This window comes from Centropristis striata, chromosome 8 (assembly GCF_030273125.1).
Source record: "Centropristis striata isolate RG_2023a ecotype Rhode Island chromosome 8, C.striata_1.0, whole genome shotgun sequence".
Lineage (NCBI taxonomy): Eukaryota > Metazoa > Chordata > Actinopteri > Perciformes > Serranidae > Centropristis > Centropristis striata.
Window position 1 is genome coordinate 13120694 of NC_081524.1, and position 18096 is coordinate 13138789.

At 36.4% G+C, this 18096-nt stretch overlaps 1 protein-coding gene across 1 annotated transcript; it reads right to left on the reverse strand.

Moving 5' to 3' along the window:
• Positions 1–1865: 1865 nt before the first annotated feature.
• Positions 1866–13124, reverse strand: LOC131976631 (extracellular matrix protein 1-like). Its single transcript, XM_059339749.1, has 9 exons — positions 12905–13124; positions 10592–10648; positions 9540–9608; positions 8579–8859; positions 7265–7470; positions 4468–4756; positions 4196–4380; positions 2575–2662; positions 1866–2402 (listed from the first exon to the last, which is right to left on the reverse strand). The coding sequence occupies exons 1-9, from the start codon at positions 12972–12974 to the stop codon at positions 2238–2240; spliced, it is 1410 nt and encodes a 469-aa protein (XP_059195732.1). The 5' UTR covers positions 12975–13124; the 3' UTR covers positions 1866–2237.
• Between the last annotated feature and the right edge of the window lie 4972 nt (positions 13125–18096).

The following is an 18096-nucleotide window of genomic DNA, read 5'->3' on the forward strand; positions in this document are numbered from 1 at the left end:
GTGTGTGTGTTGCAGATATACTTTTTGCATGTGTGTGTGTGTGTGTGCGTGTGTGAGTGCGTGTGCGTGTGTGGTACACAGAACATCAATTTCCACACTTCTATTAGCCCCGGGTCCAGTGGACCCTGACATCTTATATGTGTAGGGGGGTGTATGGTGTGTGGTCATTAAATATGTATTCTGATATATGTTCTTCACAGAAAATGAGCCAAAGTCAGTGAGTCTCAGTTTGAAAAATGTATTAATTGTATAATTTTTCTTTTAATAAAAAATGAAAACGGGTCCCACAGACCCAAACACCACACAAGGGTTAATATGATATGTACAATATTTATTTTGGTTCCTTTATTTACAGCAAGGTTATAATAGTTTGGGATTTTTTTTAATTAGTCTTAGTTTTAATTTCGTTGTGAATTTTTGTTTTCAAATTCAGTTAGTTTTAATTAGTTTTTAGAGTGAGTTTGTTAGTTTTAGTTTAGTTTTTAGTTTTTGAAAATGCTTAGTTTTAGTTTACTTTTTTATTATTTAGTGTTCTAGTTTTTTGTAATGGGCTATATGTTGGGTGCGAGATTCAAAGAGGTCATAATACATTTTGCCATTATTTACTTTGGCTTATCCATCTTAGTCCCAATAAGGTTATTAACTCTTACAGTTCCAGGTGTTTTTAATTTTGGTTTGAGTGTAGATATCCCAGTCTCAATAAACATATTTACCATGTAATCCTGCATGTTCACTAACAGAATCCTCTTTCTAATAGAAACACTGGATTATGTATGAAAAAAGTTTACAAAGATGAAAACAAAGGACATTTTCACTGTAATTTTAGTTAGTTTTGTAGCCACAAAATACAGTTTCAGTTAGTTATCTTTTTTTTTTAAACTCTTGTTTTTATAAAGAGTTGTACAAGTTAAAACCATGTATAAACCTGAACTAAGCTCAATTAAACCAAAGGAGCAGGACTGTGATTTTAAATGTGTCTATCCCGTATTATGCTTCCAATTGATGTATAACACATTGTGTGTTTGTTTCTTTATATGTTACATCTTTGGATTATGTCTGTTATGTGTAAGTTGTTAATGGCAGCGTAAAATATAATGAAGCCAAATAACTTAATAAGGCATGCAGGGGTAACACACTGTTGCCCATAAAGTTGGAATAATTTTGTTTTCAGGCATAATCCTCTGTTTATTCTTAGTTTAATACATCAGTAATCACTTTGAAAGAGATTGATTAATAACGTTTTGAGAAGATATAAACTTTATCTGTCAAGAATAAATCACATTGTCACAATCAGTTCATGGAAAGTGGTAAAAAAAATATTCCAACTTTATGAGCAGCAGTATATATCTGTAATATACCCATTGATAAGCAATTGAAACTAAATTAGATGTTCATTTTCATCTAGTGTCTACAGGCAATGTTAAAAAGGCCTCATAGAATTCTTATTAAAAATCATTGTGCAAAGTTTAGAAGACATATAATTGATTATAGTTAGAATATAAGAATCGGCACCTTAACGCAGTGGAGGGGTTTGTGTGCTTCAGTGATCCTGGGAGCTGTGTTGTCGGGAGCAGTAGCTCCTGGTAGGGTCTCCCAAGGCAAAGTGGTCCCAGGGGAGGGGCCAGACTAAGAGCGATTCAAAGACCCTAATGAAGCGGGACCATAAAAATCGGTGTACCTCGCCTGGCACGGGTAAACTGGGGCGAGGTACACCGGCTCCCTGTCCCTCATGGAGTCTTGTGGGGGGTACTGCGGGAAGATGGGGTACCGACTCGTTGCTACGAGCTATCCTGTCCCTATATAAACAAAGTGAGAGCTATGTCCGCATACTCAGCACGTAGAAGACAAGTAGACAACATGAAAGGTACATTTAAAAACGTTTTTATTAGAACTGTTGTAGATATGATCTTAACCACTAATACATATAAAAAGAAGAGAACTGATCTTGCAGCTCCACGTGAATCAATAAAATGCATTTATAATCAAATATGTATCGAGCAGCCTATAAAAATAGTGGTACAGTGACGCAGACAACAGTCTATTTTAGAAACTAAGCATTTAACAATACTTCTGTTATATTGTGATAACAATGCTTCTCATGTGATCTCAGGTGAAAAAGTAAATGCAAGTAACACTGGCAGGAGATGAAGCTAGAATTTGGTCAACATTTTCTCACAGACGTGGCTTCCCTGAATGGCCCAGAGCAAGCAGGGTCAGCAGCAAGAGCTCATAAATGTTTAGGACAGAGGGCACTTTTTCTTCTTCTTCTCGTTGGTTGCCTTCCTGATGGCATCCATGAGAAGTTGGGAGAGACACTGTGAAGTTGTTTGTGAAGACATGCGGCAACATCGACTGACGGCTGGATGAGAGTTCTCTGAACACATCTCTGACATGTTCCCAATCTGATTTCATGAAGACAGGATCACAAACAAATGAGAAATTAGAACATAAGACTTTGGGGTAGATGGCTCCTATACTTTCATTTGCAAAAATTACACAAACATTTTTTTTCACTTTGTCTTCTTAATTTGTCTTGCTAGATTTCCTACAAACTCCCATCCTTTTCTAACTCACCGCCAGCCTCATACAGGTGTTCTTCCGCACTTCAGACAGGGGGCAGCATTGCTTCACAAAGGTGTGGAGGGGAAAACTTCCAGGGAACCTGAAACACAGTGGCATTGTAACTATGAAGTTAAAAGTTTCTTTATTAAGTTATTTTTGCCCAATAATAAGACAAAACGAAAAAGGAAAAGAAATAACAACAAAAGAAAGGTGCAAGGTAGCGTCAAGAAACCCCAAAGGGCTTATGCAGGGCCTCTAGCTATATTCAAATATTAAAAAGTTAAATTAAAAACAAGTAACTATGAAATAGTGTGTTTGTGTGTGTGTGTGTGTGTGTGTGTGTGTGTGTGTGTGTGTGTGTGCGTGCATGCATGTGCGTGCACATGCGCCTCTATATGAGTGTGTGTACTACTTAATGACCTGAGCAATCAGAGCAGCCTGTAAACTGCTCTTGTATGTGTTAAGAGAGGAAAACTGTATGGAACTATTAAATTAATCATTCCAAAGTATTGTTCCTCTGTATTTTAAGGAAAATGGACCAAGGGTAGAACGATAGTGAGACGGGTGAAATCTTGTCTAGTATTGTACTTTGTTTTTTACTAGTATTGTACTGAGTTGACATGGGAATATTCACTGAAAGCTTTAGGAATGACATTTGGAATATACATATACTTAAAGATAAAAATGCATATTTGGTGTATATTGATCTGAATAATTGTCATTATCTTGAGTTTTTGAGGGATTACTGCAATGGCATCTTCACAGGTCTTAACAAAAAATCAATCAGGCAGCTGCAGCTAATCCAGAACGCTGCCGCCAGAGTCCTCACAAACACCAGGAAACTGGACCATATTACACCGGTCCTTGAATCACTACACTGGCTTCCTGTGAGTCAGAGGATAGATTTTAAAATCTTACTGCTGGTCTACAAAGCATTCAATGGTCTCGGACCAAATGACATGCTTGATCTGCTTCCTCTCTACGAAGCATCCAGACCCCTTAGGTCATCTGGAACTGGCTTGTTGCGTGTCCCAAGAACAAGAACTAAGCGGGGTGAGGCAGCTTTCAGTTATTCTGCTCCTCACCTGTGGAACAAACTACCTGTAGATCTGAGGTCAGCTCCTTTAAATCAGGACTAAAAACACTATTGTTTACTGAAGCGTACTCTTAACTTTAACACTTATCTGCTCTACTCTACTGCCCTTACTTTTTAACTACACAATGCTTGACTTGTGCTTTTTATTATTTTATCTCTTTTTTTATCCTGCTGTATCTTCCCTGTTTTAATTGACTGTTTTTACTGTTTTCAATTATGTCTTGCTGTTTTTAACGTGTATGTAAAGCACTTTGAATTACCTTGTGTTGAATTGTGCTATACAAATAAACTTGCCTTGCCTTGCCTTTTGGAAAAGGGGAGCAGGAGGATGTAGTCGTTTTGAAAACTGAAAAACTATGATTCTTACTTTACACAGAGATTGTGCACATAATAAGATCCATATCAATACTGATAAAACATAATACACTGCCCAACAGAACAAATAACAAAAAAACGAGAAACTCTACCAAGGCCAAACAAATCAAGAACATGAAAAAGGAAGAGAATGAAAAAAGACAGATCTGAGTTTGATCTTACTTCCCCTTGGTGATCTTGTGAGTGTCACAGATGTTGTTGAGTGACAGCTCTTCAGCGGCGCTCATATTATAATGTGGGTCCGGAGAAATGTTTTGGAAACAGCTGTATTGCTCACCCACACAACAGTGGAAATCCACCTGTCCACCTGTCTCATCCACGCAAAACTTGTTAAGCTCCTTACGCCACTAAAACACAAAAGGAGAAATCACATGAGAGGGAAGAAAAATTACTATATTATGTTAAATATTTGTTTTTTTTGTGTTTTCCTTTACCTTATGATCAGCACAGTTGAGCACATTCTTCTTCTTTTTGCAGCACTTTTTGAATCCCTTTTCTACACGATTAATGGTCCTCGCCTGACGAGTCAGCAGTTCATAGCCTGACTTTGGCAGGCAGTTGACTTTATAGAGGGGGCGCAGATTCTGGTCGCGACACAGTGATTCGATGTTGTCTGCGGTCGGCCGTCCAGGAGGAAAGCTGATGTCAACCTTCTGAGAAGCAGGGGATTTCACCTTCTTCTTTTTTCTGCTCTGTCTGACACTGTAAGGAGTCATCACTGTCCTGTAAAAAAATGAGGCATAAGTTCAGAGAAATACGTGACTTGCTTAAGCTTATGGGGTGCATTTAAAACAATGTTCTCTATGATTTCTTTTCATATCATTAATTGCCTTTCTCTTATAGGATAAGGTTGGTGATATTTATAACCAGCACATCAAAAACATCACCAGAACGGCCTTCTTCCACCCCAGAAACATTGCCCGCCTCCGTTCATCCCTCACCCTTTCAGCTGCTGAGACCCTCACCAACGCCTTCATCACATCCAGACTCGACTACTGCAACAGTCTACTCTACACTTAAAAGGACCAACTTAATTGAATTGTTTCATTTGGTAACACCTAAATGAATTAAGTTCTTTCAAATTAATTTAAAATCAATTAAATTAATTTGAAAGAACTTAATTCATTTAGGTGTTACCAAATGAAACAATTCAATTTAGTTGGTTCAACTATTTTCTTTTTTCAGTGTACGGTTCACCATCCAAAACACTCAAGAAACTTCAATATATCCAAAACTCGGCTGCCTGTCTTCTCACCCACTCCTGCACCCGTGACCACATCACTCCTGTCCTCCATAAACTCCACTGGCTCCTAATTCCCCAGAGAATCCACTTCAAATCCCCTCCTGTCTGAGCTCCTCCACCAGCACACTCCATCCCACTCTCTCCGGTCTGCCAACGACAACCTCCTCTCTCCCCCCACTAGGACTAAACACTGCACCTGGGGTGACACACTGCAAAAAAGCCAACTTGTATTTTTTTGCCTAAAACAGTGATTTAAGTTGGTAAAACTTGGAAATATAAATTACTGACATTTAGGGCAATAATGTAAGTTAGCACAACAAAGGAAGCCAGTTGTCTGCTCAAAAACAAGTTGGTGAGTTGTTGTTACTTATATCTTTAAGTTGGGGTTCAAAACAAGGGACAATAGTTCTGATAACTCTTATTTCTTTGTTGTGAAATTCGGTCATTAGCGAAAGCTAGCGGCTAACTGATGCTAGCGGCTAACTGATGCTAGCGGCTAACCGATGCTAGCGGCTAACTGATGTTAGCGGCTAACTGATGCTAGCGGCTAACTGATGCTAGCGGCGCTGCTTGTTACAGCTACAAGAGTAGCCATTAGCGTATCAATGCTAACTCAAAATTGTGGTCACAACATTAGCTGACATTTCATAGCGGCGTTACAATCGTGCCAGAGAAATTCAGAGTTGAGCAAACTCAAAAACAAAACTTAAAATATTTAGTTTAATTGTCCAACTTAAAATTTTATCGAAGTTTGTTGCCTTGAAATTTTGAGTTCACCCAACTTTTCTTTTTTTGCAGTGCAGGGCTTTCTCCATCGCTGCTCCCACCTTCTGGAACTCACTCCCAAAAACCATCCGCGACTCCCCCTCACTTTCTGTCTTCAAGAAATCCCTTAAAACTGACCTATTCAAATTCGCCTACAACCTCTGACATTTTTTATTTACTTTTTCTGTAATGTAAAGCGTATTTGAGTGTTCAGAAAAGCGCTATATAAAACCAATGTATTAAAGATTTTTTTTTTTTTTTTTGGGGCATTTTTACTGCTTTATTAGAAAGTGACAGATAGAAAGGGGGAGACAGAGGGGAAGACATGCAGCAAAGGGACCTCAAGCCGGATTCAAACCCGGGTCCGCTGCAGCAAGCACACGGCCTTCATGGTAAGCGCTCTACCAGTGTGAGCCACCGGGACGCCCCATAAAACCAATGTATTATTATTATTATTATTATTATTATTAATATTAATCTAAGTCATGGTCACCTAAGTCATGGTCACCTAACATATATATTAAAAAAAAAAAAAAAATTCTTTTCTCTTCTTTTCTTCTTTAACATATAGCACTCCTTTAGCAATGACAGTGAGCTCTTAAAGTTAAGTACTTACTAGATTCCTGTGGTCTATGTCGAGTACCATCAGGTTGAATGCACTTATTGTAAGTCGCTTTGGACAAAAGCATCTGCTAAATGACATGTAATGTAATTATTATTGTTATTTCATACTCATGTGAAGCCCAAACCTGCTGTTGACCTGTTATTGTAGTTGTCCCACACAATATAATACAGTTGTGTTGTATGAATGTACTTTTTAGGCCACAGGCTTGCACCAGGACAATGTGGCCTCAAAATAAACTACACGGTCAATATTTATTGTAATGAAGGAAAACCTCACCCAATGCAACAGTGTGGCTTATTGATGGGCTTTTAAAAGCTCTTGGACAAAAAATGTGTTAACATTTTTGCCTTTTCGTTTGATTTATTGACCGTAAGAAAAACATAGAATAATGTGAGAATAAAATTATTTCGAATAATCCTTTAAGGTATAGACAGTTGTTCAACATAATAAAAGGTGAAACGGATCTTTCCTCTGTGTGATATCATTACTCTTGAATTTCTTTAAACATTAGCCAATAACCTTGTGATGCTTAACCATGACTTAATTGTCAATATAAAGAATTTCTATTGGTGCTCATTTAATCTATTTCTACGTATACCTCTGGCAAGTGTTGGGGTCAAAGCTGAAGCCGGCAGCAGAGGGAAGCTGTTCTACCGGCAGCTCCAAGGTTGCGTCGTAGTTCGGGTTTTTAGCGTCGTTGTTGAAGCAGTTTAGCCACTCGCTGCGCGTCAGTCTGCAGCATTGATAAAGACGATCCTTTATCGATGAGTCCTCTTCACAGAAGGATCGGACTGAAAGCTCCCACTGGAGTTGGCACAGGACAATAACAATCAGGGTTTATGCGTCACTGCAAGTCCTTTAATACTGACATGAAGTCTTTATGCAAGAGGCTGTATGTTGAGTGAATAGAGACACTCTGAACCAAAACTGAAAAACAAACATGGTAAGAGGAAGGTGTTAAGTGGAAGATAATGCTTTATTCACTGAAGAAGTTTAGACAGGCTTGATCCACTGGTGCTCATGCCAAGGCCTGTCTGTTATGTCAGGTTCAGCTGCATGTAATTGTCTTATCAAATGGAATCACCCAAGGCCTTTCACTTTGTTTAAAAAATGCAAGTACCATCATCTCAGCAATGTGCGGAATGTTTCGTGGCCTTTTTATGTTCAGGGTGCTTGAAAACATGCAGAAGAAAGACTGTTTGGTATGAGTTTGATACGAGGCCAGCTGCATTACAGCAGATATGAGATATAAGAGCACATCCTGCACATCCAACATTACTGTGAGCTATCTTTTTTTTTTTTTTCCACAATAACGAAAACCTATTATGCTCATTTTCAGATGTTTTTAAAAAAAAAATGAATCTTTTTCTTGGTTCAGACTACAGAAGCTCCATGTCTTCATTTTATTTTTTTCACTCATTATTTCTTTCTCTGTTTGTTCAACAATAAAGACTTCACGACGTAGTCAAAAAATCATTTCAGACCCTATACTTTTTTTGTGAGTACTCTATAATTAATCATACAAGTACTCATACAATATGGAAATGACTTAAAATGCTCATCTCCTATTTGTGACATCACAACAGTACAGAGGTCCTGACGGCTCATTTAAAGACACAGTTTCTGAATACAGGCTTCATGCATTTCTCCACAGACTCAGGGTTTTGACACTTTCACAGTATTTATATAGCACCCAGACCTACTTTATAATACTACAAAGCATGTTAATCTCACTTTTTTACAATACTGGACCTTTGAATCATATTGCTTTAAGATCAAATTCTATCTCGACAATATATAATCTCGTGTTTCTCGTTATGTTTCTTGAGGAAGTAACTATGTTGAGACAATGAGATAATGTAAAAAAAAATTAATTGCTGATTCGGCTGTAGGAGTTGTTGTATAAACTTACCGCCTGTGTGGCGCAACACAGTGTCACTTCACTCCCCCATGTCTGGTTCCCTTTGCAGCACGTACTGAACCAGGACTCTGCGTTATTGACGGCAGTGGCTCTTCGCCTCTGCTGGCCGAAACCAGAGGCAGGGAAGAAGGAGTCTGGGTAGCGGGGACGAAGGTCTCCGTTGAGACAGATGCCCTGGAGATTGTCGGAGTTCGGTCGGCCAAGTGGGAACTGAACGTCATATTCCAGGAAGGGAGGACCCCCGAAGGAACGGGGCCCAAACCTGGGTGGACCTTAGAGGAAAACACAGGAAACATACTATTATTTTATCTTCTGCAGCACGGATGAAGTAAATTAAAACTCAAAAGACGTAGAATAGACCTGACATGATAGCCAATGTAACTGTCTCTGAAACAGTTTATATGTGCTTGTTTTGTTTAAACATATTCATGGTCATTCAGGTTCCTGGTTATTAAAAGGTGATTAAAACTGCAATAAATAAGATGGTTTATTAATATGTCATAAAATGTTTGGTTAAATGTATCTCTTCTTGAGGGACTTTTAATGTGAAATGTAAGGGTCTGATTTTAGGGCATTGTGGGAAATTTGAGGTCGAAATGTGAGGCCGGGTCAGTTTTGTTATGGTTCAGTTGCATTATGGGTCAGAACTTTCTAAGTTTCTAACTTTCTTTTCTAACTTTCTAAGTAACTTTCTGTTTATATGTTTACAATGATAATTAACAGTGAGTGGGAGTTGCATATGTTTTCAAATTTGTATGTCTGTATTTATTGTAGTTTTCACGGTGTCAGCTGAAGTACAGAGAGAGAGAGAGAGAGAGAAAAAGCTTCGAGACATCTGTAAGAATCGTGGCCATTCATTTCGTGGGACCGGTGTAGTTACAGCCAAAGTGACAAACGTTGTAAGTGGACATGCAGTTATGTCATTTTGTCAAAACAAGGCCATAAAAACTACCCCTGGGATTGAAGAGATCTGTCACGTCCACCTCTCTCTGCATTATGACGGAATCTGGTAGCTCCATCTCTGAAAGACAAAAACAAATGATTTACAAAACAGAATATTCTTCAGTGTCTTAATGCAGCAAGGCACAAGAGGGAAAGAAATACTTATTAAACCTGAACTACTGTCCATCAAATATATTTCCATGCACAACCTAAAATCTTACCCTGAACTTAAAAGGGATCTCTAATGATTTAGTATGTCACTTCAGAGCCACAGAAGACATTATGCAGCCCTTGTCAGTGCTTAAGTTTTACTCCATGTGACAAAAAACTGAACTTCATGCGTAACTAACTAACTTTTCTTATTTAGCCCCAACTAAACCATTATTTAAACAATTGCAACTACTTACAATTTATGAGGTCAATAATTATCAAACAGGGGTTCTTATGTATAAAGTTATTTGCCTTCCTGCATCTTTACCTAACTTTTTTCATAGTTACTTTGAGTTTAATTCTCATTATCATGCACATCTTACAAGAAGAAATAATGATTTACATATTCCTTTCTGTAGGACCTCTGTTGCCAAATTCTCATTTGTTATCAAGGTGGGAATGACATAAAAAATCTAACAGAATCATGTTCCTCTTTAAATACTTTTAAGACCAAGCTCAAAAAATCCCTATAGATGCTCTACACCTTTGTATTTGTTTTGTTTAAATTTTGTATTTTTTTATTTTCATCTAGCTTTGTAATTTAAGTAAAGTATAGTTACTTATAGGTTTAAGAGGGAGGGTCGAGTATAAGCCCTTTGGGCTTTTTTGATCTTTCCTGCATTTTCTTTTACTGTTTCTTGTACTGTTATTTCTTAACAATTGTATGTTTTTTAAGTGCAAACAACAATAAAAAAAAAAAATAAAAAAAAGTGAAGTGCTCCTTAAAACTCAATCTCCTAACCCTGAAAATAGCCTCTTAAAGTAGAGAGAGCTGGCCAAATGCCACCCTGAACATCTGTGAATCTAATTGGTCCTTGCAGAGATACCGCACATGTTTGTGAACACACGCACCTTGCATGATTTTGTCAAGGTCAAAGGTGATCTCACGCTGCTCCATGTCATACTCATCTGGAAAAATTGTACACAAAGAGAGAGAGGGGGGAAGCCAGACAAAGTTATTCAACTGATGGAGGAAGAAGTATTCCTTTACTTAAGTCATAGTAACAATACTCATGTACACATATACAGCAAAAGTCCAGCATTTATTTATTTTTTATTTAAATGTTATTTCACTCGAAAATTGTTCCTCTTACCTGTAGTACTATTTGTGAATCTAGATTGTTTTTAGTTCGTACATGAAACTGCTAACAACAAGGTCTGTGGATTCTGGATTGTGGGGCTGTACTATTTTGTCATCTAGTTCCTTTACATATATAACTCACACCATCAGTGGTGGAAAGTAAATAAGTACATTTACTCAAGTACTGTACTTAAGTACAATTCTGAGGTACTTGTACTTTACTTGAGTATTTTTATTTTATGTAACTTTATACTTCTACTCCACTACATTTAGAGGCAAATATTGAACTTTTTACTCCACTACATTTAGCTGACAGCTTTAGTTACTTTACAGGTCGAGATTTAACATAAAAACTTGATCAAATTAAAGTTATTACATTTTTTTTTAAATTAAACCTCATAACACTATGTTAAGTAGTTAAAACAAGCCCTATCTTTACAAAAGTAAAACACTGCTTACATAAATGCATCAATACAAATAATCTAATAATATATTTAGAATATAAATAACAATCTGAGTGGTTCATTCTGCATAACAAGTACTTTTACTTTTGATACTTTAAGTACATTTTCATGCTGATACTTTTGTACTTTTACTTCAGTAAATTTTGAATGCAGGATTTTAGCTTGTAGTGGAGTAATTCACAGTGTTGTATTAGTACTTTTACTGAAGTAAAGGATCTGAATACTTCTCCCACCACTGCACACCATAAAAATCTAGACTGATAAAAAGCACTACAGGTAAGAGGAAGAATATGTGTTTTTGATTTGGAGGTTAAATGTTCCTTTTTACTCATGGTTCAAAAGTAAATAAATCCTCATTATACTGTAAGGGGTGCATTAAATATTAGACAATATATTATCACTGAATTTAATCTTGTTGCTGGAGCTTATTTTGTAATATCTGCATACCAGTTCTCTGTGTATTCTACAACAATGCATTATATTGCATCACCTCATATGCAAAATCTTAATCTACCAAGCAGATAATTATCAAACTATGAACCTAATTCTGAATTTAGCAGTAAAAAAGGCCTTTGAATTGTAGTGAAGTAAAAGGAGCATAACAAAGAAGTATTATTTTTTAAAGCATGTTTGAAAGTTGTACGTAGTTGTATGCTGTGGTGGAATGTAACTATGTAGGCTACATCTACTCAAGTACTGTACTTTGGTTCAATTTTGAGGTTCTTTACTTTCCATTTTATTTTCTTGATAATAACCAAAAATATTATCAATAAAAATGTCTATATATCAGCTCTGAAATTAAACTCTTATGGGCTATTTTTGTTGTTATCATTATATTTGTCCAAACAAATCTACCTTTAGTTGTACCAGGCATTAAAATGAATAATAAAGCGAAGAAAACAAGGTCTAATAATTTTTCCATGACTGTATATTTGGAATATATAAAACAATCTGAGTGGGTACTTTTACTCCTGGAAGGTTGTGAATGCAGGACTTTAACTTACAGTGGCGTAATTTCACAGTGTACACTGTAAAAAATAATCTGTTTAATTTACGGTAAAATACCGGCAGCTGTAGTTGCCAGAACTTCACCGTAAAAATTACAGTGAGTGGGTTTTCTACTGTAAATGTAAATGTAAATATCAGCAAAAACTGTAATTTAGACTGAATAGTCCTGTTATTTTTAGGGTTATTGTGTCATTCATTTACACATCATGGTATTTCTCCATAAATTTTTGCATGAAAATGTTATATTTTTACAGCAAAACTGTGTGTTTCTTCCAATCGATGACAGAAAAAAGTAAAAGTTTTGTGCTATTCTTTGATTTACGGCAATTAAAAAGTGTCTAGTGTCTATTTACTCCCTATTTCTGATGTATTTGACAGTGTTTAACTGTTATTTCTACAAACATTTTTTACAGTGTGGTATTAAGTAAAGGATCTTGTAAAAGTGCTAATGTCCCACCACAGGAGACGTCAGAACAGATGGATTAGTGCCAGAAGGGCGAAATAGACGCACTTACAGCAGCTCAGACGAACAAAAATGGAGTCAGCCAAGAAGCAAACACAATAATCTCTGACAGGAGAACAACAACAAAATAGAAATGTAACAGTACCAACCGTTGGATGCTGAACTCAGTAAAACCAAAACAAATGCAGTGGAGCACACCAGAGCCCAACACGACCCCATTGCAAACTTGGTAGCGTCTGTTTGTCCCGCTGACTGTCTGTCTGACTGTCCTGGCTCAGCGAGCAGAGCCGCCCAGGAAAACACGCTCGGCGGGGCAGAGCACAGACCGGCCCGGTAATTGGTCCAACAGAGGCTGCAGGGCTGCCTGTCTGAGGGAGAAACGGCCCGACCGTATTTTATGGTTGTTGTGGGGGTTCAGGGAGATGAGGCGGAGGGAGGGAAAGAGGGAGGGAAGTTTTTCTAACATGACTCATAAGTGTTCTGTCCAAATGCCTGTTGTTAGGGTGCTGTCATATGGGAAATGATCAACTCATCGCCTGGACTGTAAGAATTACAGGTCAACAAGCCCGTGCGCATGTCGCAACATGATTCAATATAGATAGATAGATAGATAGATAGATAGATAGATAGATAGATCGATAGATAGATAGATAGATAGATAGATATGGATGGATGGATGGATGGATGGATGGATGGATGGATAGATAGATAGATAGATAGATAGATAGATAGATAGATAGATAGATATGGATGGATGGATGGATGGATGGATGGATAGATAGATAGATAGATAGATAGATAGATAGATAGATAGATAGATAGATAGATAGATAGATAGATAGATATGGATGGATGGATGGATGGATGGATGGATAGATAGATAGATAGATAGATAGATAGATAGATAGATAGATAGATAGGGATGGATGGATGGATGGATGGATGGATAGATAGATAGATAGATAGATAGATAGATAGATAGATAGATAGATAGATAGATAGATAGATAGATTGATTGATTGATTGATTGATTGATTGGTAGATAGATAGATAGATAGATAGATAGATAGATAGATAGATAGATAGATAGATAGATAGATAGATAGATAGATATGGATGGATGGATGGATGGATGGATGGATAGATAGATAGATAGATAGATAGATAGATAGATAGATAGATAGATAGATAGATAGATAGATAGATAGATAGATAGATAGATAGATAGATAGATAGATAGATAGGTAGGTAGGTAGATAGATAGATAGATAGATAGATAGATAGATAGATAGATAGATAGATAGATAGATAGATAGATAGATAGATAGATAGATAGATAGATAGATATGGATGGATGGATGGATGGATGGATAGACAGATAGATAGATAGATAGATAGATAGATAGATAGATAGATAGACAGACAGACAGACAGACAGACAGACAGATAGCTATGGATGGATGGATGGATAGATAGATAGATAGATAGATAGATAGATAGATAGATAGATAGATAGATAGATAGATAGATAGATAGATAGATCATCACAGTACATTAGAACAGGGATGGGCAACTGGAGGCCCAGGGGCCGCATAAGGCCCGCACCCTGACTAAAACAACATGCATTTGATCATGAAATCTTAAAAGTGTAGTGTAAAAATGCACAAAATTACTTATTGTAATAAATGTTGGTTATTTTCAATTTGCTTCAAACCTGTTGTATTCCTATTTATACTGTTATACATGCATTTGAGCATGAAATATGTTAAGTTACTGCACTGTAAACATGTTTAAAATTGCAGTTTCATCATATCTGGTTAAGTGCACGGTCCCATATGTGGCCCTGTGGTAGTGAACATGAAAAATTGTGGCCCCCTCCAGCATTTAAGTTGCCCATCTCTCTATTAGAATATCATAGAATAGTCCATTTCTAGTAGTTCAAGTCAAATAGCCCCAACCAAGTATTGAGTCATATAGATGGACATTCTTTTCAGAGGCCCAACATACTTTTTAAAATTGTTCTTTTTTGAGATATTTTTTTAAGCCATAATCATTATAATTAGAAGAAATTAAATCATTCAAGACATGAGATGTTCCATTCTGTGTGTAATGGATCTGTATAATGTGTTATTTCCACATTTTAAATTTAATTACTGACATAAATAAACTTCTCTATTATATTCTAATTTATTGAGATGCACCTGTAGATAGAAAATAAAATACAGTAAAAATTTGAATTGATGGTTATATACAATATGAGATGGTGAATAGTAATTATCTATAATAATAAGTACTGTAGAGCCTGTGCTCAAACTGAAAAGTGAAGAAGAAAGAAGTTATAGTAGCATTAGTAGGCTATTACTTAGTCTTTATATTAGGTAGAAATATAATATATATTTTTATAAAATAGTTGGCAGTCTTCTTATAACCATGAATATCATGTAAATCAAATTTACAGACTGGAAAAATGTAAATAATGTAATAAAAGATGATAATGTAAAGACATAATGTTATCTTTCCATGTTTGCAGTGTGTATAAAACTTTTTATTCTGTTTCCTTCCTGTCAGAAGAGATATTTTATCTCAGTGGGATGTTTCTGGTAAAATAAAGATGCAATGAAATAAAATAAATGCCTATTCGTGAAGCAAACTATTTTTTTAATGAAACTGCTTTAATTTACTTGGCCCTAATGCCTTTGATGACACACATGTGGATCACAGTAACCATGTCAAATAAATGCTTCATTGCAGTTTGACAAACTCTTGGGATTACTCCAGCGATTTCATGTTGCACTTTCATGACGTTGGTGTAAAGAGTTCTCATCAAAGCAGCAGAGCCTGATATATTTTATTTTATTTTTTCTTCTTTTTTTGCTGGGACAGTTAGATTGTATACATTATATGTTGACTGTAATTCAATTATTGTAAATATTGCTTTCTTTTATTGTTATTAGTTTTTCTTTTCTTTTAAAATGAATAACAGAATTATAATCATTTATTGTAAATATTGCTTTCCTTATCTTGTTATCTTTTTTTCTGATGCTTGCTTTGGCAATATATACATTGTTACATCATGCCAATAAAGCCAATTGAATTGAATTGAATTGATATATCTGTCAAATAGGCCTAAAGGCCAAGGAAACACAGGATCCTACATTTCTCATAATGCAAAACAGTTTTGTTAGAGCCCCCTGATGATAAATGCTCAGGACTTTTAAACTCCACATCACATGTTTATAACAAAAAACAGGATTTAAAAACCTGAGAACATGTGCTTTGAAATTAGGATTTATTTATTTTTAGTTAAAAACCTAAAAAAGACTCAATGAATATGGGAAAATTTGGTTTTTAGTATTCTGCAGATAAAAGCATCAACATTAACAAGATAACGGTGTGTTTTTAACCTCGATCTGAATTTTTCTCATCGTGTTTGTGAGGGATTGTTTGCTTGTTGAGAGAGAGAGACAGAGAGAGAGAGAGAGAGAGAGATTAAAGACATTACATTCCTTGTTATCTCACACTGAGTTTGAGTCCAGGGTTATTGTGGCCTCACAGATTCCAGTCTGAAACTGTGACTTCTTCCCAATCCCTCCCACCAAGTTCTCATTAAAAAAAAAAAGAAAACAGAAGAAGAAAAAGCCAAATCAGAGCAGAGAAGAACTGCCTGTGCAGCTGCAGAGTGAACTCTAATGAGTTTCCACAGTTTGCTCGCTGTAGGCCACGGCTTAAACTGGAAGGATTATCCAGCCTTGCTGCTCTGCCCTCAGCTCTTTCCCATCATAAACAGCAGATATCAAGATCTAAGTTGTTGCTTGGTGGTTGTTTGTGATGAGAGAGCGGAAACTGTACTGAAGTGTTTGTCCGGGGTAGAAACTCCCCCGAGAGGTCAGAGAGCAAAGAGTAGCAAACAAACACAGACAGGACAGCCTGCAACTTCTCATAATCACACTGGAAGTAGATTTAAACAAATCTAGCTTCCTTTAAAGGAATAGTTATCATGGATCATGGATTTTTATCTACCAATCCAATAGATGGCAATTAAGACACACTTGATGCCGCCCACCAAATGAATAATTACTAATATGTTGCAATTTATTTTGTTTTCTTATTTTATTTATTTTTCTCTGCTATATCTGTAGCCGGATGATTCTTCCTTTTAAATGTTCTCTAATGAAATGATAAATTATAAGTGTATACAGCTGATATTGACACTATAGACATCTGAATTAATGATTTTTACAGTATAACATTTGTCGGATAAATATGAACGTAGAATTTTTTAACAGTATTGCATGTATGTATTAATTGAGTTTGTTATTGTTTTTCTTGTATACTGTTTTTGTTTATGTTGTTTGTATGTCATGTTCTGTGTCTTTTTAGGGACCCCAGGAGGACTAGCAGTCGCCAAGGCGTCAGCTAATGGGGATCCATTCAATAAACAATAAACAATAAACAATAAACAATGGCGGTCAGCACGCCCCCAGTTTGGAGGAGCAGGCAGAAGTACCAACACAGGAGCTAAACAATGTATTGCTGTGGATGGGGGCAGCAGCAAAACATATTTTAGCCTCCTAAAATAAATTCAATATCAGTTTAAGTGTTAGCTATATACAGAATTTTTGCACTGCTTTACCTTTGCTTTTACACAGGGGGAATGGAAGCAGTTATCTATGTGTTTTCTCTCCTCAAAACCACCAGACTCCACTGGCAAAAACAATAATTCAACATAGAAAAACAGTGGAGATTCTGATCTACGGCTGCCTCAAACATTTCGTTTTTTGCGTGACACTAGTGAACACAGTTTCTGGTTGTTTTCTTCCACTTTCAGGAGCAAAAAATCAAGTGAGGTCTTGTTTATAGGTATTGCTCAATGTCTCAACTTTACAGGCCCAGAAGATCAAAAGTTTCTGAGCACATAATAAAAAAAAGAAGAAACCACAGGAGAGGGCGATTCAAAAGGGTATTAGGCCTACTGTGGGTGTAATAGCTGCCACCAGTGGGAAAAAGGCAATAAAATAAACATAAAGTAGTGCTGTGGTTGCCTTTGTTTCAACATAACGAATGATTTACCCGCTACATGTAGAAAGATTCTTTAAAAAGATTGGCCTACAGAAAGTAATAAAAGCAAAACTTTCTAGCATGACTGGAGGTATATTTATTATAATCCTTGTGGCTTCTTGTAGGAATATGACATATTTACCACATCCAGTTGAGTCACATACTTTTTAAATTTGCTTCCTCTTAACTTGGTTAGCAACAGTTTTTGTCTATGACAACCTGATAACTTTCCACTGTCAGTAAGCTGAAGGGTCACCCACAATGACTAATATTTCCTTTGTTG